This window comes from Notolabrus celidotus, chromosome 24, assembly GCF_009762535.1.
Source record: "Notolabrus celidotus isolate fNotCel1 chromosome 24, fNotCel1.pri, whole genome shotgun sequence".
Lineage (NCBI taxonomy): Eukaryota > Metazoa > Chordata > Actinopteri > Labriformes > Labridae > Notolabrus > Notolabrus celidotus.
The window spans coordinates 8779226-8802968 of record NC_048295.1 but is presented as its reverse complement, the minus strand read 5'-3'; the positions used below and the strand labels follow the sequence as shown (position 1 = coordinate 8802968).

The window sequence follows — 23743 nt, the reverse complement described above, 5'->3', positions numbered from 1 at the left end:
AGCGGCACTCTGTGACTTTTAATCAAGTCTCAGACTGCCGTGTCTTACATCTCTCCAATGGGCCTTGGCAGCGATGAAGGAGAGAGCCAGATTAGATCGCTGTTGTTTTTTAGCAGCGAGGCTGAGGGGACGGGGGTAGTCCGAGAGGGGGGAGGGGGTGGGAGGGTGCACCGAAGGCCAATTGGGGGAGGAGGGGGGGGAGAGATTAGCAAATAACTGGGCCATGGGTAAACACTCAGCAGTGCTGGGGATTCATCCAATGAGCAGGCTTGGAGCAGAAAACTACTCCAGAGCCTTTTGATATGACTACCCTCTCTCTCTCTCTCTCTCTCTCTCTCTCTCTCTCTCTCTCTCTCTCTCTCTCTCTCTCTCTCTCTCTCTCCCCCTCGCTCCCTCTCTCTCTCTCTCTCTCTCTCTCTCTCTCCCTCTCTCCCTCTCTCTCTCTCTAACTCTCTCTCATCTGACTCGCTCCACTGGCCTTGCCTGCATACTCTGACCCACAATCCAATACTGCAGTAGAAAGCCAAGATCACACAGCAAGCTCCACAGAGCAGAACCAGGGACAGAGCCTGCCACGGCCAATCAGAGATACACAGGGAGATTGGCATCCAACCAGAAACGCTCAGAAGAAAGACAGAAATTCAGTCAAAGAACCAACCGCTACTGAGCAGGGCGACACACAAACCAATGAAATGTGTCTACAAAGATGCCCCCATGGCTCAGACTGCAAATGAGCAAAACCTGCTTTGGTTTGAGCTCCAGTACATGCTACACTGACTTTTATCCCTCTCTTCACTTCTTTGAATGCCGAGCTGCTGAATCCAATAAATATATTTTGGAATCTTGAGAAACGTGCAATAAAAAAGCAGCTCCAGTGTGATCTGTTTTTCAAGGCGCGCTGCTTTTTGGCGTTGTATTGGTGCGACAAATGCAATGAAATAGTGTTTACAAGTGCAAAATGCTGCAAATGAAAAATCCAACATCAATTTCTGGATAGCACTCCAGCCTTTTATCTGCTTTATTTTCCAGTTTTCATGCCCCTGAGCTCTCCTAGGCCGAGCATCATTATGAGGGATTTCATTTCATAGCCTTGAATTATAGTAAAAACGTTAATAATTAATGTCAGAGGCATAGAGTATCTGCCCAGCTTTGGGAGAAAGACAGAAGATACTCTGCTCTATGGATTTTTCTGTTCCCACTTCTTGCCTACAAGGTCAGCCTGTTAGGTTTGACCGTCTTTGGGTGTTGTCTCAGGCAAGCCACTTCCTACCATTGTTCCTACCACTGAACGTTTCTCCTCTTTTCCTAAGAGTTTCTTCCCTGCAACTCTTGTCCTAGCAGCCGCCGCCCTCTCCCCTTGATTTTTGGTAATTAGAACTGAAGCGCATTCAAAGCAGAAATTATCATTGTTGAGGATGTCATGTGATTTAGCCTTTAGCCTAGATTTGATTTTTCGTTTCCATGAAGGAAAGGGCATAACAACTCCTCACACTGTCACTGTTACATTCATAAGCCAGGGATTTTGCAATAAAACCTCTGACCTCATGGTTGTGAAGGATGTTGTATTCCTATTAACTTGTACGAAAGAGGTGGGAGATGGTTTATGCTACAATACAGATGGATTTAATTAAGAACTCTTGGCAATTTCCCAAAGAAATAGATCTTTGATTTCATAAAGTGACGAACAGAAGCAGCCTTCTTCTTAGCATACTTTTATATCTATAGCTAGTAAAGCGTATTTGGTCTTCTGCCCCATCTCTTTCATCTCCTCTCTTCTCAGCTCTTCCTTTTTGCCACAGTGTTAACAGGCTGAGGTGAAACGTGCTCAACTCCTCTCCGTGGATTAATCTGACATGTTGAGAGTTAATCACTGACAGACTGAGGCTAAAGGAAACATGAAATAATAACTCCCTAATTATTGATATAAAAAGAAGCTTGTTAGCAACTGTGCTGATGTTGTTATGCAGACTACGGTACACTTGAAATTCTTTCTGTTATTTCTTTCTAACTCTTGTCTGCACTGGTTTGTTAACATGTCCTCCAGAAGCAGGGACTTCTTGAAAATACTTTCAGTAACAGGAAACAGACAAGAAAATAAAGAGAACACAAAATAAAGAGAACAGAAAATTAAGAGAGCACATAAAAGCTTTTTCAGAAGCAGATAAGCCTCAATCCACTTCAAGTTAATAAATAGAGAGAAATTCAACTGTAGACTGGAAGTGTTTGTATTTCATTAAAACTGATATTAAACTTTATAACAATTATTTGAAAGAAGAGTGTTTTTTTTCTGTCTGCATTTCTCATTTTAAACCAATTATAGTGTTACCAGACAAGACAAAAGATGAGAGCTTGATGCACTCTTTGTGCCCTGGATAGAAAAGAGTAAAATATGAATGAGTCTGCCAATTATGTCCCTGCTTTAATCTTCTGGTTTAATGGTAGGGCTGGTAGAGCTGGTAGCAGGAGTTACTCAGTGTGTTGGCGCTTGGTTGGGATTGTTTCTGCGTATAAGAACATGCTCAGTATGTCATATAATGTTTGGTAATTCTGAAGCCTGGTGGTCATTTTAACCCTGAGCTTGTTAATGTGCTGAGAAACATTCAAGCAGAGGATTGTCCTCTCTGTTGGGAATCTAACCTTGCCAGTGTCTTCTTCAGCTCATTGAGATTCAGTTTTCTTATCAAAATGAAAATTCCTCCACATGTTTAACCCTCGGTTTGAACTCTTTTCCCACTCTGTGTGCTTCTCCCTGTAGGCAAAGCCGGTCCCACAGAACAGTAGGCAGCACAGGTTGAGGGCAGCTGAAGGCCCACAGTAGGCCAGGGTTGATAGCTTTATCTGTGGATGGGAGCAGAGGAGGAAAGTTGGCGCGGTGCCCAGGAGCGCTACCACTCCATCGCGTCACCCTCTGCCCACACAGGCTAGCTTGACCTTGGGCAGGGCACAGTCACCCTCTTCCCTCCATAAAAGACCTCCCCACCCCTCTCTCCCCCCCCCCCCGACTGGAGGAAAGGGAGGAGTTGGGAGTAAGGGAAACAAACGGGCACATCATGTCTTATCTGAAATTACCCACAAAGCAGGCGGTGTACACTAACACACACACTGACTCTGGCTTAAAGTATTTCTCCCTGGCGTCCAATCGACAAGCAACTGGACACATTCAGGCTTTTCTTTTCTCTCAAAACACACAATTTGACACCATCTAAAGTTCAACTGAACTCGGCGCAGAAAAAAAGCCCCCCCCGTGGCTATGAACCAGTTCATCAAGTACAACGTGGGTGCTTTCGCTTTTGTGGTGAAATTCTATCTCATATTTTCTGACATTTAATTTTCTGTTTCCACAGACGTCTTCAAGTTTATTTGTGTGTTTTTAATGAGCCCTGTTTCAAGCTCTAATGTCCACTTTCTCTCTGCGCCTCTGCATGTTTTTGTATTATGTCCTTCAGGCAAGAGTTTAAATTGGTTTTTCTATTGATCTTTGGCTAGTGAGAGGCAGCAGTCTTTGCAGGCAGACGGCTTTTTTTTTTTTCAGCTGTGGAATATTCTTCCTGTGTAGACAGACGCAGTATCAATCTATCACTGTAGCATTTGGAGGAGACGAGAAGTGTCTGTTTGTGTATGGATTATTATGAATATATAATATGTGCACATTTGGTACATTAGGGGATGATGTAAGTGATTTTCATGTGCATTAAGCAGAAAATGTTCATCTTAATGTGCGTATTCAAAATATTTCTGTGCTGGAAAAATGAGAATAATCGATGAAGAGACGCAATGAACTGATATAAATTAATGAAGCTGTTGAGCTGTCTCCTCCTCTCTTTCTCCCCCCGTCACGTCCTCATTAATGCACACTCAGAAACTGCCACCATTTCAGAGTTTTATGCCTCCGCCTCCCTTCATCAGACTAACCTATTCACTTTGTTGCCTCTGCAAAAGCACAGCCCCGTTTTTCGCCAGCAATGGGATTCAACTCAGCCCCATTTCTTCTGTCTTTTCACAGCGGCGCAGGGGGAGGAGCGGGAGTGTGCCTTCACGGACCAGCAGCAGCAGTGGGAGATGGAGCGGCTGGCGGGGGGCGAAGGCCGGGTCTCCCCTGAGAACACCACTATCCGATGTGCCAAGGGCAGCCACTGTTTTGGCCTGTGGGAGAAAAGTCCTCCCGGCGAAGTGCGACTAGTCAAACAAGGTACAGCCTGAGAGACACTACAGGTGGAAGAAGTGTACGCAAATTCCACAAATATCTTTGTAATTGATGCTTGAATTTCCCCCGTGACTAACTCCACCTTTGAAGTGACACTATTTAGAGTCTGAAGAGACAATTACAGATCAAGTTGTCTAGTTCTGGTACAAGTTGTGAAAAGGCCTTTGATGCCACCTCAGATATGTGATCAGGTATCAACAAATACACCTAACCTCCTAAACCAATCAGATACCTTCATTTATTAATCGCTGCAAGCTGCAAAACAGAGCTGATTGGGTAATTCATCCTGTTATGATAGACCGTAAGAACAGTTTGGTGCTTGCAGACAATGTCAGGTTAGTTTAAGTTCCCAGAATGGTTATTGGTCAAACTCTACCTTGGAAAAACAACAGTAAGTGTTGTTTTCCTGGCGTCAGTTTGGAGGGGTTCGCTCTAATGTAACCTCACTGGGTTGGAACCAAAGGCCTCCATTCCTTAAGTTTTATCGCACTAGAATGAGTTTGGCAAATTTCCAGGTATCAGAATTGTAATGAGGACATCTCTTATGATGGGTAATAGTTAATGTTGGGGCTAAAAACTAATGTAAACACAAAGTCTGCAAATGTTCTTGATATGTACAATATGAAACTGGCTCCATCTGTTGGTCCCAAACATGTAGAGACCATAAAGTAGTGTTAATACCCGGCAAATCTCCCCTCTACCGTCAGGTTGCTGGACTCACCTGGGCGACCATCAGGGCTGCCAAGATGACCGCTGCCTTGTGACTAATCTTCCCCCGCAGATCCAGAATGGGACGTACCACTTCTGCTGCTGCGGCAGCGACATGTGCAACGTCAACTTCACGGAGTATTTGGCCACGCCCAGCCCGACCACGGCACAACCGATCTGTAAGCACGAATAAGAACACTTGTAATACACGTGTCATCGTTAAATATATCATACCTGTTGGGAGAGAAGAATGTAAGTGTATGTTTTCTAGCATCAGACAGAGACCTCTTTTGGCCTCTCTTAATCCAAAGAGAACAAACTTTTCCACCAAGGCTACAACCGTCTCTTATAGAAGCGAGTTGACGAGGTGGAGGGGGGATGAATGGATGAATGAGAAATTACTTACAAAGCAAAGCCAGGAAGAAAATAACGAATACGTGCCCACACAGATGTGAAACACAAAGCTGTCAACGTAGAAGAATGAAAGGATGTTTGATATCATCAGAGCGGTGGCACCTACACCTACTTGTAGCTACTTTCTCTCCCTTCCTCCTCCTCTGCTTCATCATCGACACACGGCTCAAAACGAAGCTCCCTGATTGCCTTCCATTATGAACCTTGACAACTGTGAATTGCGAGGATGAATTGGTTCACCAGCAGATATGCTTTTGTTGCGTTTTCAGTGTCCTCAGTCTGTGGCGGGTATAGATTATACGCACTAAAGCGCTGTGAAAGTGGCCGATATTGAATTCTGTTTCCCTCCTAGTCCATTGGGGGATTTTTTTTGTTAAAGCTGCTTGTGTGTTCTTAGCAAGGTGTTAAACAAAGCAAACAGATGTATTGTTAGTTGTTCCTTCCTTTAAAGTGCAAGCTGTGAATGAAAGCTATGTGTGTGGTAGGAGGAGCAGGGGGAGGGGGCAGCAGCAGCAGCAGTGGCGGCGGAGATGGCTCATCATCTCTCCTGCCCACACATAAACACAAACATACACTCTCCACCATCCATGTCGTCGCTCCACATTCCACGGATTACAAGGCGTCTGCTCTATCTGTCTGTCTGCGGGCGTGCCGGTGACTGTTGCACCCAGCAGACAGATGACGAGACAAAAGCAGGGAGAAACACAAGGAAAAAAAAAAACGATTCGGTGTTAGAGGATGGGTTAATTGATCGGGGGAAGCTTGAGTTCTGTTGTGTTCTGACATGCCTGGGCAGATTAATGCCTGCGTTATGCGGAGTAGGAAATGGCTCGTGTCAGTTGGCAGGCTGAGTAATCTTAAGCCAAATCGCACGGGTGACGACATTCAGTTTGGAAGGTGGCAGAGAGTATACTTAGATCTTTTGCTGCTGGAAAAGTAGCAGTATCACATGACGAGAAACATTCAGACACACAGAAATGTCTCGTGCTGTGTTCAGAAACATCAACTGGCACTTATTAGATCAAAAGGTAAAATGACTGATACAGAAAACACTCACATTATGTCATATTTTGTACATAAAAGTCAATCTATATAAGGTGGTGATATAAAAGCACACACATCTTTAATGTCTTTAACACTGCGGATGGTTAAACAGCCTCTCAGTGTGTTTACACTTCAGCCTGCGTCTGTGTTTGTCAGATAGCTTCCTGTTGATCGTGAACCCTCTGACCTCCAGCAGTGGAAGGGAGCCGCGTTAACTCCCCCTGCGTCTATATGTTTATGTGTGCAGAGGCAGTGTGCATGCATGTTCATGCTAGTGTGTCAGTCAAAGCTACCCTAAGGCTCCTGAAGCCATCAATTATTGATAAAGGTGGTGTTGACTGACGTAGAGGATGCAGGAGTTGTTGTTTTTTCTTGAGTTTTTGCAGCGTAGTGGTATATAGGGGAAGCAAGTGTTATATTTAAGATCTGTGTGTGTGTGTGTGTGTGTTTTCCTCCTGAGCAGCACTTACAGCTGATGCAGCTTCATTAATCACAAATACCAGACAGCTAAAACTGCAGCTTCCTCAGCTAACGGCTCCTACCTACCATCTGACCAGCTCTCTCTCTTTTTTTTTACATATTTCCTCTCCTGCTCTCTCCATTCACTTCCCACACGTCCTCTGTTTTCTCTCTTTTTTTCTCTCTTCCCCACACTGCTTTTTTCCAGTCTGTTGACTATGCTTCATGGTTGTTTGGCTTAATTGATGTTTTTTCTTTCCCTCCTTTTTCCTTCACGCGCTTCACAGCATGTCTGATTGTTCGCAAACACACGTACCAGCACACCCGGGACATTTCAGTGTTCGTGTGTAAGTCAGTTATTGACGTGGAAGGAGAGTAACAAACAGGCTGTGTGCCCACTTACCAGTCCATTCAAAATCTTAAGTTCTTAAAAATGCCAGATAATCTTCTGATTGCGGCGTGTTTGGTGGATGTGAGGAGTGCTAAATATGCAGAAATAATGCCCGCAGACAGACGGCACGGTGTTTTTGATATGACAGTGTTTAAACCGGAGGATGGTGGAACTTGTTAAAGAGGATCTGTGTGTGTTCACAAACTCCAACAAAGCTGTCGTGTCATGTGGTTTGTTTTCACCCGAGCTTTACTGCAGGAAGATCAAACAAGAAGAGACACAAAGTATGCATAACTTTTTGACATTTAACAGCCTAACTACTGCTTAAATAATCACATTAAGTCATAGATTAAGTGCAGATTATTGTAGCTTTAGGCTTTAACATATGTCATTAATGAATCCTGCTGCTGAATGTGTCTCAATCATTTTTAATTTGTTGTTTTCCATCTCGTTATCGTCCACATTTTCCCTCCAAAAGCTCATTATCCTTCTGAAAATACTTGTGACACGCTACACTGTGTTGCCAATCTGTTGTCTCTGGTTGCATCAGCTCGTACAGGTACTGTAAACCTCATAAACTACAACCTCAGGATGTCAGCTCCGTCCTTCCCTCCGCTCGCTGCTCACAAATCAAAAGGCCCGGTGTGAGACGGTCGACTCTTCCCACGTAAAGGTTGCACTCTAATTTGTACTTTTTGTTTTTGATGTGTCGTCCCCCCCCGTCCCCCCCTCCTCCTTCCTGTAGACTCTCTCCCACTGAGCTACGAAGAGACGGTAATTATCACCCTGGCAACAGTCTCCATGCTGGCCGTGCTCGCTGTCGCAGCCTTCTTTGGTTACCGCAAGATGCACGGTGAGTTACCATGGCGCCACGCTGTGAGGACGAGAGGGGAACATTTATTATTCAAGGCCGTTCTTCTAAATGTTTTTGGTTGGGTTTGAATTCATTTAGCAAACGGGATAAAGGGATGATCTTTCTGGAAAATGCATCTGCATGTTTGGCATTTTGCTAAGCTGTGTGTGCGTGTGTGTGTGTTAACAGGAGATGGTAAGCAGGGTCTGCACAACCTGAATATGATGGAGGCTGCTGGCTCTGAGAGCTCCCTGGACCTGGACAATCTCAAGCTGCTGGAGGTCAGTGCCCTCCAACGTGCATCTGTCCATCTCTGCCTCTTATTAATCCTAATCTTGTGTTTAACGAGCATTTATCCCTCAGAGGGGGAAAGAAAGGAGGGCAGGAGTTTGTGAAAGCACGTTTTGTAGAGCACTTTTAAAACAACCAATGTGGCCAGAGTGCTCTACAAGGTACAAAGAGGACAACACGTTTATATAAGATAGTGAAATCTGTCAGGATATTAATGTTCTCATCTTGAGGAGGAAGAGAAGAGATTGGTCTGCTGCAAAGGCTCGATCACCCCTGTTTTGTAGGCGAGTTTTAGGCACATCCAGGAGCAGCTGCTTGGTCGACCTCCAAAGGAAGACGTGTAGAGTTCATGGTTCCTATCACTCTGTTGTTTTAATCTCAAAATCCTGCAGTCACACACACACGCTCATTATTTACCGGCATAAAACCAAGCAGCAAGCTCCGGACATGAGAATTGAAGCCGAGTGTTAAAAACAGTTCATCAAGGATCCGCTTGAGGCTGGCTCTGGAAGTACAGGAAACCACATACACACCAATTCAAAAAAGCAGATCTTTACAGCAGAAATAAACATGTTTACAGCCTGGTACAAAAGACCAGTGTAGTCTGGATAGCTCATTTCTCGATCGGCACACACTGTACCGGGATTGAAGCTCTCTGGAACTGGAGAGTCTCAAACTGCTGGAGGTCAAAGACGTCCATCTGTCATAATCTGCGTCTTGTAAAAGTCTTCTTTGGTACTAAACAGTCATATGTTCATCAGTTGAATCTATTTCTTTTGGCTTAGTATTCAGACAGTGCCAGAAAAACACTGTAGTACTACTCCCTTTCCAAACGAGCCAATAGAGGGCCACTACAGTCAGGGATTGTAAATAGTTTAAAGGTAATTAAACAGATCTAGATTTAGTGACATACCCCGTGTGTATATATAGGGTTAGCGCTCCCTGATAGCAGCGGTGATGTATGTTGTAGCTTCAAAAAATCCAATCCCACTCAACACGATGACTCACTCCATTTTTTACACCCCAAATTCTGCGGATTTCTGCCGCCTGTTTCTCAGAGATGAAAGCTTGTATCATCGCTTTAGACATGTTGTGCTCATGCAGACTTCAACGCAGTGAGTCTGCGTGTGTGTGTGTGTGTGAAGCAGGGAGGGGGACAAGAGTCAGAGAAAGAAAGGAGAAACCAAAGGCACACAGGCGAAAATGAACCCAAAATACATCAGGGTTTACGGTTACGTTTGTCGTTTCAATGTGACCTGTATCATCGGATGGCGGCGCGACGCATTCAGTGACAGGTCAGGACGCACGGAAATAGGATTTCGCTTACACTGACACTAGATCTGGAGAACCTGATATGGATGTAAGGGAGCTCATATTGTGATAGGAAGTCAATGGAGTCTGCATGATGTACGGGCGAAGGAGGGATTTGAATAAGAAGACAACTCGATGACAACTTCTAAAACACAATTTAACTTTCATACAACTTTTGCTATCTCTACATTCTGTCACTTCTTTTCCAGGATTTAATATTGAAAGACAAACTGTGAAAGCACCAGAAAATTTTATCTGTGGTTTTCACAGATTAAAGCCCAAAAACTGAGGCTTTTTTCCCAGCTCTTACTTTCATAATTGTGTCCGTTCTGACTGTGAGTTGAAATAACTTTGCACTCTCCACCTCCGTTTTTACAATTTAGGCAAACTGCATACACGAGGGCAGGCAGTGCGAGCCTGGAAAGGCTTTTAATATTACCTAATTTAGTGCTTTTTGACTATTACTCATCCCCAAAGCCTCTTCATTATGACGGTATAACAGAATTTCCATTTTAGCTTTCTGACTTATTGTTACAGGATCGTGTTTTTCGGTGTTTCATTTCCTGCAATGCACCAAAAACCAAGCTCTGAGTCGTCTCTGTGAAGTGCATTTCTAGTCTCTTCAGGTTTGCTGGAAAGTATTGACAGTATTGGCGGCGCTCGGCTGGAAGGCACAGGTGAAAAATCACATCATCCAAGGGTGTGCTTTTTAAAAAGTTGAATCAACTGGACAGATTTTCTAAAACATGTATTCAAGCAGAGTGGTGTGATGCCTCCTACGAAATATGACCTATCTGAGAAACTAAGGCTTCCTGACACGACGAAAAGACACTCAATCAGTCCAGAACATAACGACACGACTTCAAAGATGAAGCTTTTTTTTCCCTCCAATCGTCTGACATCTAGTTAGTTTGTTTGAGTCCTCAGCGAGGCAGCGGTATCTTTTCAAACAGGAGTTGAATTCAGAACGCTGTCCTTGTGTCTTATCAAATGCAGGAGCACGTTCTTTCACATCAGGTTGGTTACAGGGGAGTGGGGGGGGGGGGGCATGCAGTTATCCTTGCCCACAGACAAAACAGTCCTGAGCTTTCACAGTATGTTTTATAGCCGGAGATAAATGTGTTCTGTAGACGTGGAGGTGGAAACCGCTCAGAAATAAATGCACTCCTCTGTTTTTTTCGTTGTTTCTTCCTCTCACGCAGATGACTTTTAAAGCAGAATGTTTGGACCTTAATGGCATGCTGTGCTCCGGCTAATTCAGGACTCTAATTGAATGATTTGGAACTGACTTTAGGCCATTTCAGCTGTTTGACCCTGCTGTTTGCCTTTTAATTTAGTTTGCTTCCTATCTCTGCTGCCTGCCTGACTGTCTTTATTTGTGTTTGTTCCACTCTTTAGGAGGATCTGTTTTTGTATTCTTAAAGACATCTCTCTCTCTCTCTCTCTCTCTCTCTCTCTCTCTCTGTCTTGGCTTGTCATTATTCCCCTGATGTTTTCACGAAAAATGTCCTCTTCATGTTTCTTATTAGACGACCAAACAACAAAAATAATCCCTCAAACCATCTTTTCTCAGCTGATCGGGCGAGGCAGATACGGCGCCGTGTACTGCGGCTCTCTGGACGAGCGGCCCGTGGCGGTGAAGGTGTTCACCGCGGCCAACCGTCAGAACTTCCTCAACGAATGCTCCATCTACCGGCTACCGCTGCTGGAGCATGACAATATCGCACGGTTTGTGGCGGCGGACGAGCGAACAGGCCCAGAGGGGCGCACGGAGTACCTGCTGGTCATGGACTACTACCCACATGTGAGTAGAGAAGGAGGAGGAGGAGGGGTGTATGTAGAAGGTGTTTAACATACAGAGTGAGGAGTTTGAGGAGGAAAATCCACCAATCCCTGAGTTCTGCGTCCTTTTATGAACACATATAGTTTAATAAACATCGACCTTCATCAAACGTAGAGCGACTAATGTATGTGTCTGTTGAACATCAGTATCTGCCGTTATTCTTGTTGACACATCAGTCCATCAGCCGGTAATGTACCATGCCCCAACGTCGTTAGCTGATCTTCATCTCTATCTTATAGTCTTATCTTTATCTTCATCACATCAATTTTGAGCTGCCAAGCAAGCATTCTTCACTCCTGATTGAGAGAGGAGGGTTTTTACAGGACGTCGCGTGACGGGCAAACCTGATTTGTTTTAAGAAAATGTCGGCCGTGTGGGAAGATCTGAGAGAGATCAGTGAGATGTAGTTAGTGAGACGTGTTCCAGTTACATTTCTAAAGGCAGATAGAGAGAAGGAAAAAAGGAGTGAGGACTGTAACTGTTCAAATACATCAAACCGTATAGGTTGTTTGAAAACCAGACGCAAAGAATTATAAAGAAGGAGGATTTGAAGCTCTAGCTTACAGTGCTACCTCATAAAAACTAACCATGGCTGTCAATGAGTGGCTGCTACCTCTCCTCTCTCTTTATCTATCTACAACCGATCAAAAAGTGACCACATCTTGTAAGCAATCAGCACTGTCCTCCTCCATCTTCTTATTTGAAGGACATGTTGGATCAGTATCAGCACAGCTCCAGTCCAGCTGTAGGATAGTGGACAGTTAACAGGGAAGCGGATACCACAGTGATCAAATCACAAACGTCAAAACTGGATTACATGCTGCTTCTTTCTTGAATGCCTCGTACATGTGATGGTAATTTAAAAGTAGTGCAGGAGTCTGCCTCAGTGAAATGTATTATATGGAGAGGTTATTATACCGTGAATATGAGACGGGAGTGTCTGTTATCTCTCAGATCTTAATGTTGACTCTTCAAGAACTTTACCTTGTCTTAAATTTAAGCTAATTACCGTCTAATCTTTCCAGCACTTGAACTTGAATCATAGAGTCTCCCTCTGCTCAAGAGGACGGGTGTGTTTGCTGAGGCTTTAGAGGATTTGGTCCCATTCCCCTACTTAAGTGTGGATCCTAAGGGGTAGTTCGGGGTATAGTCATCTTAAAATGAAAGTATAATCCTTTCACCTTCTCGCAGACAATCGAACGTGCAGCTGATGCAGCAGAAGAAAACTTTGACACTGCAGCTGAAGGTTCCCCTCGAGGAACTCCGCGGTATCAAAGAGATCGCTCCTAAAAAAACGACGTCAGCGCCGTAATTTCACGTCAGCTGACATCCAGTGAACGCAGCTCACTGTGCATCACAACCATTAATCTAATACACGTTGGGATGGAAACACGGTTCAAGCCAGGACAGGGAAGTGAAATGCATTATGCATTCAAGTAAATGATAATATCATTTATTCAAAATGAACAGTTCTAATGCAATTGCTGTTGGTAGCGGATGCGTCAATTGCTTCATGATTGATTCTGATGGGAACATTAAGAGTTGGTGTGTGTGTGTGTTTCTGTGTGTTTGGTCTGGCCGGTAATGGATTATGAAGGTTGATGGAGATAATTGGGGAAGGAAATTAATAATAAGAATCCTAATTGCCGGTAAACAAATGAGTGGAGTCACTGATTTTCTTCACAGGGCTTCTTTATTTGAACGCTACATTTTAAAGCAGAGCTGCACAGCGCTGCAGAAGCGCATAATAACTCCAGGATACTTGAAGGCGTTTATGAGGTGGTGATAAAATATTCTGTAAGTCAGTTTTATTGTGAAGCTCTGGCCCTTCTGCGGGGAGGTCAAAGCACAAAGTCAGCCTTGTTTAAAGCCCCGAGTTATAAATGTGAGGATCTTCTTCCTGCAATACGTCCTTCCTGACCTTTTGTGGGGGGTTTTATAAACGGTGAATGTGCCGTGGAATTACATTTTTCTAAAACTCCGATTGGATTAAGTGAGTGGATGTGTTTGATTTTGAACACAGTATTCAGAAAGGATGAGTAGCTCTCGGTGTAATTGGCTTTTCATGAGATAGCTCGCTCAATCAACACGGATGGTATGGAAAAGAAATTAGGTTATGGAAGTTTTTTTTTAGGATTACCAATTTCTTTACTTATCACAAAACTATAATGTGATTATTCCCCAAGGGTATCCTGGTAATGACGGGAGCCTGATATGAAAGTATGAATACAGAACGGCTGAGGCGTAGAGAACGGTGTTCTTCTTTCAGTAAAATACAGAGAGCAGAATGACCAGGGGGCTGCGAGATGAGCTGCAACTAAATACTGTAAATGACATAATGGTGCCGTTGTTGAGCTGCCAATGTCTTCATCTAAATATGATAACAGGATATGTCTCTTAATGTTCAGGGCTAGTTAATCTATCTATATTCATTAACTGTTTGCATCTTGTCAAGTCTTGAAAGTGTTCCTCCTCCTCTACTATCTTTCCCTTTTACTTCCCTCCTCTGACTGTTTTCTTCCCTCTCTCTCCCCCCCTCCCTCCTTTCTCCTCAGGGCTCTTTAAATCGCTACCTGAGCGGCCAGACCAACGACTGGGTCAGCAGCTGTCGGCTCGCTCACTCCGTCACCCGCGGCCTGGCATACCTGCACACTGAGCTCTTTAAAGGAGGTGAGCTTCAGGGCACACAGACACACACACACCCTCTCACGGCTAATTACATAACTGCTCACAGTTTACCGAGGCTCAACTTCCAAGGCTGCTGCCTCCATCTGTTTCCGAGACGCAAACACGTTCAGTGAATCGTGGTAGAAAAACAGGAAGCTGAGTGAGAAGCCAAGTTAGTTGATATTATTAACATTCGGATGGTGTGTGTGTGTGCGTGTGTGTGTTTTGAGGCTTCAGATGACCTGCACACTGCAGCTCCACGTGGGTCTGTTTGGCTCGGAGCGTTTTGCATCCCTGCATTTTGACACACGTACGCACACAGCGTGCACGCCCAGCCACGAGTATTTATAGACTGGCCTCTAGCTAGCCTCAGAGAGTGAAAAAAAACAGAGAGGGACAAAGTCAGGGGGGGAGGAGGGAAGGCAGAGTAGAGATAGGGATTCAGATGACATGTGACTATCCCTGTGGCTCTATAAAATCAGTCTTTGGAGGCCGATGTGACAGCCTCAGCCTCAGCCTCAGCCTCAGCCTCAGCGGTTGTGCTCGTTTCTCTGTATCAGCACAGATACACATCAAACAAGCTCAGAAGTTCACTCGCAGGAAAAGAATAGAAGTTTTCTGTTCCGTGCGACACGTGATAAACACAAGCGGGGGGGGGGGGGTGTTTTTCTCCCTTCTGAAAGCCTGAAGTGATGGGCAGAGCGTGGAAGTGACAGAAGAGAAAGAGAGGGCAGTGTACAGCCTCTAACAGCAAAGTCTCTCAGGCTTTGATAGAGTCGCCATCCTCCCCCACTTCTCCCGCACATCAACAACAAGGAGCAGATATCTGTGGTGGCTGCCACAACTTCCTGCTTCCCTCTGCTTCACTGCGCCCTCTGCTGGACTGTATCATACTGCAGGAGAGAGGCTCTTCTGATATGGTCTTAATCCCATTGTTGTAGATTAGATTAGAGGGTTTAGCTGTCTGTTGACAGTGCAGCTTGCTCTGGTGAACAAAGAGTAATGAGGGGGAATGGCGAGCTATATGAAGGGATTTTCTGGATGTTATCACTCATTAGCAAACGCCACAAAAAGTGTGTGAGTACATTGTATCTGGAGGCAGGGCATTTTGGGAGTGCTGTGAGGGCTTACATTTTTAATGAAAGGTAAATTAGCCTGAATGTTTTATCTGGTGTCTTCCTCTGATCCCCTTTTTTTGTCTCCTCTCCTCTCCTCACAGACTTGTACAAGCCCGCAGTTTCCCACAGGGACCTGAACAGCCGGAACGTTCTCGTCAAGCCCGACGGCACGTGTGTCATCATCGATTTCGGCCTGTCCATGAAGCTGACAGGAAACAGGCCGGCGCGTCACGGGGAGGAGGAAAACGCTGCCATAAGTGAGGTCAGTTCTCAAGCGGGAGCTGAGTTGATGTTGAATTTAAGTCTCTGAAAAATAATAAATGTGCAAATATGATCTTAAACGTGGATTAAAACGACACTCACATGCCTTCTTTAATTTGTTCCATCTGCAGAATGTTGTGCAATCAGATTATTTTAAGCATGATTAACATACCGTGACATTAAAATGACCAGAATCCAGTTTGTTGTCAAACAGTTGCTGCTCCAGATTAAAGCTGCAGTTAGTTTTTCTCACAACAGATTAATCTGTTTCCTAATTTGCATGTTCACCTCGGCAGAGTGGAACTAAAATCACACACTGAATGAGAGAGCAGGTGTTGTTTGAATTTACAGCACAGCATGAGATGATATTAGACATTAAAATGCTGTTATATCTTGGATCTATTGCTTTTAAAGCTTTGAAACGATTGCTTCCTTATGTCTGTATTTTGTCGACCGAAGCCAAATGTGTCCACGTGACAGGCACCGCTCCTCTTCTCTGCTTATTTTTCACCCTTTAGTTGTTGCACTGAAATTCCACACCCTGAACTGAACCCATGCTGCACACACTTTGAGCTTTTGTTTACTCACTGTGTAGGGTTCTATTTGTTGTTGTACTCTCTGGTGTTTAACAGCAAAATGTGCGTTGGTTTGAGAGTCAGCTTCTGTACTTTTACCCATAAGTCCTGCTGGATTTCTGCAACAATTTTCATATCTGTTTTCTATTTTTTTAATCTATCTACTTGCAAAACCAGTCATAGATTGTTACCCCTGAATAAATCCTTGGTGAAACAATGCTGTTATATCTGTTATCATAAAGAACCCCCTCCAATGCAAAGCTCTTATCTGATGTCCTCACCATGCAGGAAAAGATAAGCTAGCAGAGAACATTTTTCTGTGGAAATGCAATGTCTAACTTTAGAACCTAATTCTTCACTGTCTATTTTTATCACCATGCTTTCTTCCTCATCTCACCTCATCTCACACACCTGCCTCGCCTTGGTTTCCAGGTGGGGACCATCCGGTACATGGCTCCGGAGGTGCTGGAGGGTGCGGTGAACTTGAGGGACTGCGAGTCGGCGCTGAAGCAGGTTGATATGTACGCGCTGGGCTTGATCTACTGGGAGACCTTCATGAGGTGTACCGACCTTTTCCCTGGTGAGACACAGACAGGAGAAATTTGTTGTTTGATGTGATTTATAAATGTTTGCAGCGTTATTTTAAAATGCACCAGGAATATCTGAAAAACGAGAGTCCCTCTTTTTCTATACACCACTAAGGAATGCATTTATCACAGCGTGAAGCGAGGACAGAGATCTGGGCTTTATTATTAAGCACATTCATCAGCTTAATTGCTATTTCTGCCACATGAAAGATTTCTATATCTCATCCTTCCTCTTCCTGTCCTACCTCCAGGAGAGTCTGCGCCAGAATACCAGATGGCCTTTCAGGCGGAGGCAGGGAACCACCCAACGTTTGAGGACATGCAGGTCCTCGTATCCAGGGAGAAGCAACGGCCCAAATTCCCCGAGGCCTGGAAAGAGAACAGTTTGGTACGTTTGTTTGTGTCACAACGGAGCCAGAAATCAAATTAAAACTCTGTACTAAGCAGGTTAACAATTCCAGGAGATTGTGAAATATGTCACTGGAACTGCAGTACATTTCAATTATTGGAGATTGCTATCTTTCTAATTGGAAAAACTTGTACAAGAATCTTTAATATCGCCAGGATGTTTCCTGCTGGGGGGAAATGGTTTCAGTCAGCATGCCAGGAAGAAGCAACAGCGCATGTTACAGGATGTATAAAAGTAGATATCACTTCTGTTTACTGCTGCAGGTTATACAATAAGTCTGTGGCACTGCCAGTCTTTTTGGCATATTAATAAATAATTCATATCACCAATCTGTTTGTGTCGGGCTTTAAGTAGTCTAGCCCAATTTAGGATTGTTTCATCTCCTCTGCAGACGAAGTGGAGCGCTCCAAATAACAGTCTGTGGATGTTATCTGGTGATTCAGATTAGAAAAACTTCTTTTAGAAGACTTATTACTGCAGAGAGCAACGGACAGAACAGATTTATTAACATTCAAGTATATTAAATTAATTATTTTGTCATATTTGTGAATTGGATCCAAAGATTCGATGTTGGTCAGCCTCTAAATGTAGCTGTCTGGCCACCTCAAGGTGCTTTAATACATCTTTACACACAGCAGATCCTTGTTCGTCTGTTTGCTTAAACAATCCTCTCACACTCACATGGGATCTAGATGTTTGTCCAGACTTGTAATTGCGTTCTGACTCAGAGCATCGGGACTAAATCCAACAAATGTTTGCATTGCTCTCAGTGTTCGTATTGTTTTCACTGCTCTTATAGTCCATAACAAACGTGTCTCCAACAGGCGGTCCGCTCCCTGAAAGAGACGATGGAGGACTGTTGGGACCAGGACGCAGAGGCCCGCCTCACAGCGCAATGTGCCGAGGAGCGACTGGCAGAGCTGCTCCTCATATGGGACCGCTCCAAGTCTGTGAGCCCGACACTGAACCCCATGTCAACGACGTTGCACAACGAGAGGTACGCATGAACACAAGCCTGATTCTGAAATGAAGACTTTGATGCTTGTTTCAGAAATTCTCAAACAATTCTTTCAATGTTTTCTAGAAACCGTATGACGCCGAAGTCTGGCCCGTACGCAGACCATCCCTCCACCTACATTGAAGAGCACGAGGGTGTAGCAAAGAATACACAGGCTGACACCACCGGCTCAGTGAGCGGTCGGGCTGGAGGCGGGACTGGAGAGAGGAACAGGAACTCCATCAACCAGGAGCGCCAGCAACAAGCCAACGCCCGCCTCCCCAGCCCAGAGGGCAGCAGCACCAGCATGGGCATGAGAGGCAGCCCCTCAGCCTCCACCACAACCACTACTATTATCTCTGATTCTGAGGGTCCTATCGTGGTCGCCACAGTCCCAGTCTGCCTCCATCTGACCCAGGAAGATCTGGAAACCACCAAGCTCGACCCGAAAGAGGTGGACAAGAACCTGAAGGAGAGCTCAGATGAGAATCTGATGGAGCACTCGCAGAAGCAATTCTGCTCTCCAGACCCGCTGAGTCCCGGCAGCTCCAGCCTTCTTTACCCTCTCATCAAGATGGCTACTGAGGCTACAGGGGCGTCAGACCCTGCAGCCGCTATGCCCACCACCATCTTCCCACTGCCTAAGCAGCAGAACCTGCCCAAGAGGCCGTCCAGTCTGCCCCTGCGCAACAAGCCCCCCAAGAAGGAGTCTTCATCGACTTCTCTCAGGTTCAAGTTTGGACGCTCGGGGAAGTCTAACCTGCGGCAGGTGGAGGGACAAAAGATGAACATTGGTGCGGGGGCAGGCACAAACACAGCTGTGGAGGCTCACCGGGCCAACGGCACAAACAACACACCCATTCTACGAGACACGCATGTCAACGGCAGCATTAACAGCGCTGTTAATGGTCACGCCGGAGCCGGGATCTCTTCCATGGCATCCGGAGGAGCGACAGGGTTCGGGGGATCCAGCATAACTCAGAACGGATCTGGAGCCCTGAGGTCAGACGACAGTCGCCTGAGTCTCGGCGTCATCACAGCCAGCCCAGACGAACACGAGCCGCTCCTGAGCCGCGAGCGAGAACAGCCAGATCCCAGAGACACGTCCGCAAGTGTCGCAGCGCTCCGCTCAGCCAGGCCCAACACTAACAACAACAACAGCAACACAGGCCACGGCAAGGGGGACGGGGAGAGCGGGGGAGAGAGTGACGGAGGAGAGGAGGAGGGGAGCGGGGAGGGAGGAAGCAGGGAAACAACAGTGCCTCTAGGGGAAAGCTCTGGGGCGGGATCTGGCAGCGCGGATCCTCAGGGGGACGCTCCGGTCACCATGAGAGGGGAGGCCCTACTCAGGCAGCCCAGAGCTCGCCGGCCTGAGAGACCCAACTCTCTGGACCTGTCCTTCACTACACAGGACCTGGCCTCATTCGGTGATTTTATACACTGACACTTCACACAAGAGTAGTTGGCAACAAGATCACCTAAAATTAAACTTGTAGCCTCAGAGGTTTTTTGTGCACAAACTCCATACATCAGCATCAGTTCACAGGAGGGGGTTAGACCGTTGATGTATTATTGAGACGGCACCACTCACAGTATTTCAACAGAACTTCCCCTGCAGCCATTAAATGTTTCTTCTGGACCACCATTAATAATACAAATCTGTAAAACTGTTAACAGGACTTTTCAAACTTGAAAAGATCGACTCTTGAATTTTTGATGAAGGTTTTAGATTTGTCAAACTTTCCGAGAGTTATTTTAAAAGCAGAATTTTAATCTACAGTCTCGGCCGGAATAAACAACGAGGCATTTTCAGAGGGCTGCATATCCTGGAATGAACCTAGCATGTGTTAGCTTCATTTTTTGGCGTATGAGGAAACAGCTCGGGACGGTCTAATGAAATCATATTGGTTGCATTATGGGAAATGTAGGATCCAGCATGCTTTGGATGCACGAAAGTTTGGATATCAAGGCCACCCCCAGACTTTATTAGTGTGATGCGTAATTGCGGGAGTGTCCTGTTCCCCCAGGATACTGATCCTCGTTCCTTCCTGTTTTCCAGGCGAGGGCTTGGTGCAGCCGGACGGCGCCTTCGGAACGGGAGAGAAAATCAAGAAGCGAGTCAAAACGCCGTACTCCCTGAAGAAGTGGCGACCCACCACATGGGTCATCTCCACGGACAGCAGGGGCCCGGAGGTCAACAACAACGGCTCCTCCCGCGGCCAGGGTCACAGTCAGAACCGGCCCAAGTCCAGTTCTGCCATCTTCCTGCGGGGGGGCAGCTTGGCCAGCGAGCCGAGCGACACGCACGTTTGAACTCGGAGCCTCTTGAGACTGGAAAAAAAAAGAAGAGAAAACAATCGCGTTTTGTTTCTGTCTATCGAGCTCTCTGCTCTGAATCAGCAAGAGGAAGCTATGGAGTGTCTTGTGAACAAACAGTGGAGTCTGATCGTGTACAGTAATTAGATCTGTCTCGCTCCTGTGTGTCTTTCTGATGATGGCATTGCTTTAAATGGAATCCAGCTATGCAGCATTTTCATCCGCTTCTGTTTCCACCTTTTATTAATCTCTGTGTCGGTTCGTTTCACGTTTCATCCTCATGAGCATAGCAATCTTTTTTTACATGGATTTCTTTATTTTCCCTATGTTGCACTTTGACGAATAAAATCAGTGTTTAGAAGTCCTGTCTGATGCGACCACGAGAAGTGGTCTCTAAACTTAAAAAGGCGATGAAAAACAATCAACACTTTGCTGTATCAAGCAACGTCCAATTGAATATTCTCTGTAAAAGAATTGACGGTCTTAAAAGACAGAACAAACTACTTTTTTATTTCCTTGATTTGTATGCAATACCTTATTTTGTCTTTTGACCATGTATCCATTTTTGTATCATAATTTTTAATTGTGCAATAGGATGTAGCTTTTAGACGCTTTCAATGTTTTTATTGCTTCCATTACTTTGTTCCATGTTTTAATCCTGTCATTATTTTGATATGTTAATCTCTGTTGCACTTATGAATCGTCACAATCGTTTTGTAAACAATCCACCGTTCACTATCACGCCCCGGCTCAAGAGGAGAAAATGGGCGACAATCCTCCACTCTTTCCTTCTTCTCTGGACTATTTTGTCGGGGCGCACAAACACTAACAATCAATCCCAGCTGACTGGAAAAAAAGTGGGTCTTTGTGGAACTCCTCTGCTTGCACAATTATACCAGGAGAGGCTCAAACTCTGGGGTCTTTTCACACTACAATCACCATAATCTAATCTACGGAGGGATCTGTTACAGTGGCAGACGCAATCACTGTACCACTATCACCTGACCTCACTGTGGACTGTGTTTATAGCTGTCTCTATGTGACTGAATGATCAGAAACACTGTAGAAAGCCCAGATTCTGCTCTTTGAACTCAGAAACTAGTCTAAAAAAAAAGAAAAAAAAGAACCAAACCCTTCTGAAGCACGCTGGATATTATTTCTGCTTCTCGTCTCACCCCTTGATGTTCAAATGACTGATTCAGTGTGTGTGAGTGTGAGAGAAAGAGAGAGGGACAGTGCGCACGATGTGTTGTGTTTCTTTATGTCAGCAAGCATTAGCATTGTTGGGGCCTAGCGCTGTACAGGCGTGCTGAAATGTCATTGTACTCATTCTGTATTTTCAGCGCTGCTTCAGGGCATATGAAAAGATCTCATTTATGTTTTTGTAACCTGTAATTTGTATGAAAAAAAAGCATATGTATGTGTATTGCATTGATATTTGCATCATTTTTATGGAATTCTGTTTTGCATTCAATGGACATGGCCTTTTATTCCATTGCTATGCGTCTGCTCGGTACAGTTTCTGTAAACATTTTCGAGTCAATATGGAAGAAAAAATTCTCAATAAATGTATGAAATGATAATTATAAATTGCTATATCTGTTAAGGGCGTGTCCTATGGGTTTACAGACGTCACCTGTCTGTTTCTGAAGGCCGTTTTGAGGCCAATCGGCGGCGGCCATATTGCTTCTGTCGAGAGATTGTGACATAAAGAGGCGGGCTTTGAGCCTCCGAGCCAACAGCTACAGTGTTCCCGCCTGTCAATCAAGTCAGCTGTGCCTCTCATATGAAGACTAGTAATCTCAATATCTTTGAAATTGCTGTGTTATAATAAAATTCACCGCCCTCACGGTGTGGCGATCAAGAAATGAGCTATCCAGACTACACGCCAGCCTCAAGCGGATCCTTGATGAACTGCAGTTTTTAACACTTCTGCATTGGACTCATATTTTTAGACCAGAGGTTGCCGCTTGGTAAAAACTTACCTGAATCCATCCTAAAGTAGCATAGCCTGCCTCCTCTGAGCTGTTGCCAGTTGAATCTGTAAAAAGGAGACACACCTGTGATTTTAAAGACTGACTGTTTGGGGTAATGGCATTAAATGTTTAAAAAAATGCTGCACTATTCCTTTAAATAACACCCTTTGAAGCTTTGTACTTCCGGGTTCGTTTAATATAACTTGTTTTAATATTTTTAGACTATTCAAAGTAGTGAGGAAGTGTAAAGAAGGTCACATTTAATATATTTGTCCAAAAAAAAGGTACCACTTCATCTTTAGGTGCCATTTTGACTACGGAAGCCGCAGAGGACGGCGGTAGAACGACGAAACATTTTTGTTTTCAGTTTTAAAGCGATTCAAATATGTTCAAAACAGACTAAATATGTATTCTCACCTGTCAAGTATCCTTTAGGTCTTCAAACTCGTCGTTAGTTGCCAAATTTGGACACAAGAGGGAGACAGTTCGTCCCCACCACTTGTTTACCTCACTTCTCCCCTCCTTCGTCTGCTCCACGCGCCCTAGCAACTGCAGCATCAGCACGAGTCGCGCAGCGGTGGTACGCTACGTCACAGCTCTGTCTGAGCTGCGTCAAGAGAGCGAGAGGAAAGAAGAGCGGCACCGGAAGTGAAGGAACTCGCCTTCAAAATAAAATAAAGTAATGCGGTTTGACCTTCGTGTTACTCGAGGACTGATTAAATGCCAATTAGGGGTCTCAAATTAAAAAAAATGAATTGCAACTAATGCAACCATAAAAAGCATAAAAGAATCAGCTTGAGTTCGTCATTACTTGTATATGAATTATTTTTATGAGTGGTTTGTATCACTTATTCAAGCAGAAAATCGGAATTGACACTTAAACTATGCCCAAACAACTTTGATCAAAATATTAGGATATTTTTGATACTTCATGAAACTGTCATCCATCCTGATTTATCAAATCAAATCAAATCAAGCCTTATTGTCATTTTGTTTATACCAGTGTAAAAACCAAAACAAAAGAGTGATATAGTGATACAAAAATATGTCAGTACAAAGACAGTATATAAATATATATTCAAATATATGTCAGAAACACACACTCATCCATCAGAAACTTAAAGTGCAGTAGGCAGTATAATAAATATGCAGCAGTGTATTTATGCTAATTTAACAGTTCAATAGTCTGATAGCAGAGGTAGGCTTATGTACAATTCTAATATCTGGCCCAAAATGTATGTAGCAGTAATTGAATTTAACACTTTAATGTAAGGCGATGTGACACTGAAGCCATAATATATAAATGAATCGTTTTTAAA

The 23743-nt window shown here is 44.5% G+C and overlaps 2 protein-coding genes across 5 annotated transcripts in view; one reads left to right on the top strand and one right to left on the bottom strand.

The window, feature by feature from the left end:
* LOC117808119 (bone morphogenetic protein receptor type-2-like) overlaps positions 1-22031 on the top strand; it is a 29397-nt gene extending 7366 nt beyond the window's left edge. The window contains exons 2-13 of the mRNA XM_034677644.1: positions 4004-4189; positions 4912-5091; positions 7966-8073; positions 8263-8354; positions 11249-11479; positions 14074-14188; positions 15405-15565; positions 16572-16719; positions 16978-17114; positions 17960-18132; positions 18220-19559; positions 20192-22031. Coding sequence (XP_034533535.1) covers positions 4004-4189; positions 4912-5091; positions 7966-8073; positions 8263-8354; positions 11249-11479; positions 14074-14188; positions 15405-15565; positions 16572-16719; positions 16978-17114; positions 17960-18132; positions 18220-19559; positions 20192-20445 — 3125 coding nt within the window. The 3' untranslated portion in view covers positions 20446-22031. The remainder of the gene's footprint in view (positions 1-4003; positions 4190-4911; positions 5092-7965; positions 8074-8262; positions 8355-11248; positions 11480-14073; positions 14189-15404; positions 15566-16571; positions 16720-16977; positions 17115-17959; positions 18133-18219; positions 19560-20191) is intronic.
* dock9b (dedicator of cytokinesis 9b) overlaps positions 1-22995 on the bottom strand; it is a 78124-nt gene extending 55129 nt beyond the window's left edge. The window contains exons 1-5 of one of the 4 annotated variants that reach the window (XM_034677620.1): positions 22842-22995; positions 22434-22489; positions 16972-17095; positions 16537-16716; positions 4926-5089 (exon numbers count right to left, since the gene is read on the bottom strand). Coding sequence is in view for 1 of the 4 variants with exons in the window: in XM_034677622.1 (XP_034533513.1) it covers positions 4926-4937 (12 nt within the window). In the remaining 3 variants the exon portion in view is untranslated. The remainder of the gene's footprint in view (positions 1-4925; positions 5090-16536; positions 16717-16971; positions 17096-22433; positions 22490-22841) is intronic. The other 3 variants (XM_034677619.1, XM_034677622.1, XM_034677621.1) reach the window with 3 other exon arrangements.
* Between the last annotated feature and the right edge of the window lie 748 nt (positions 22996-23743).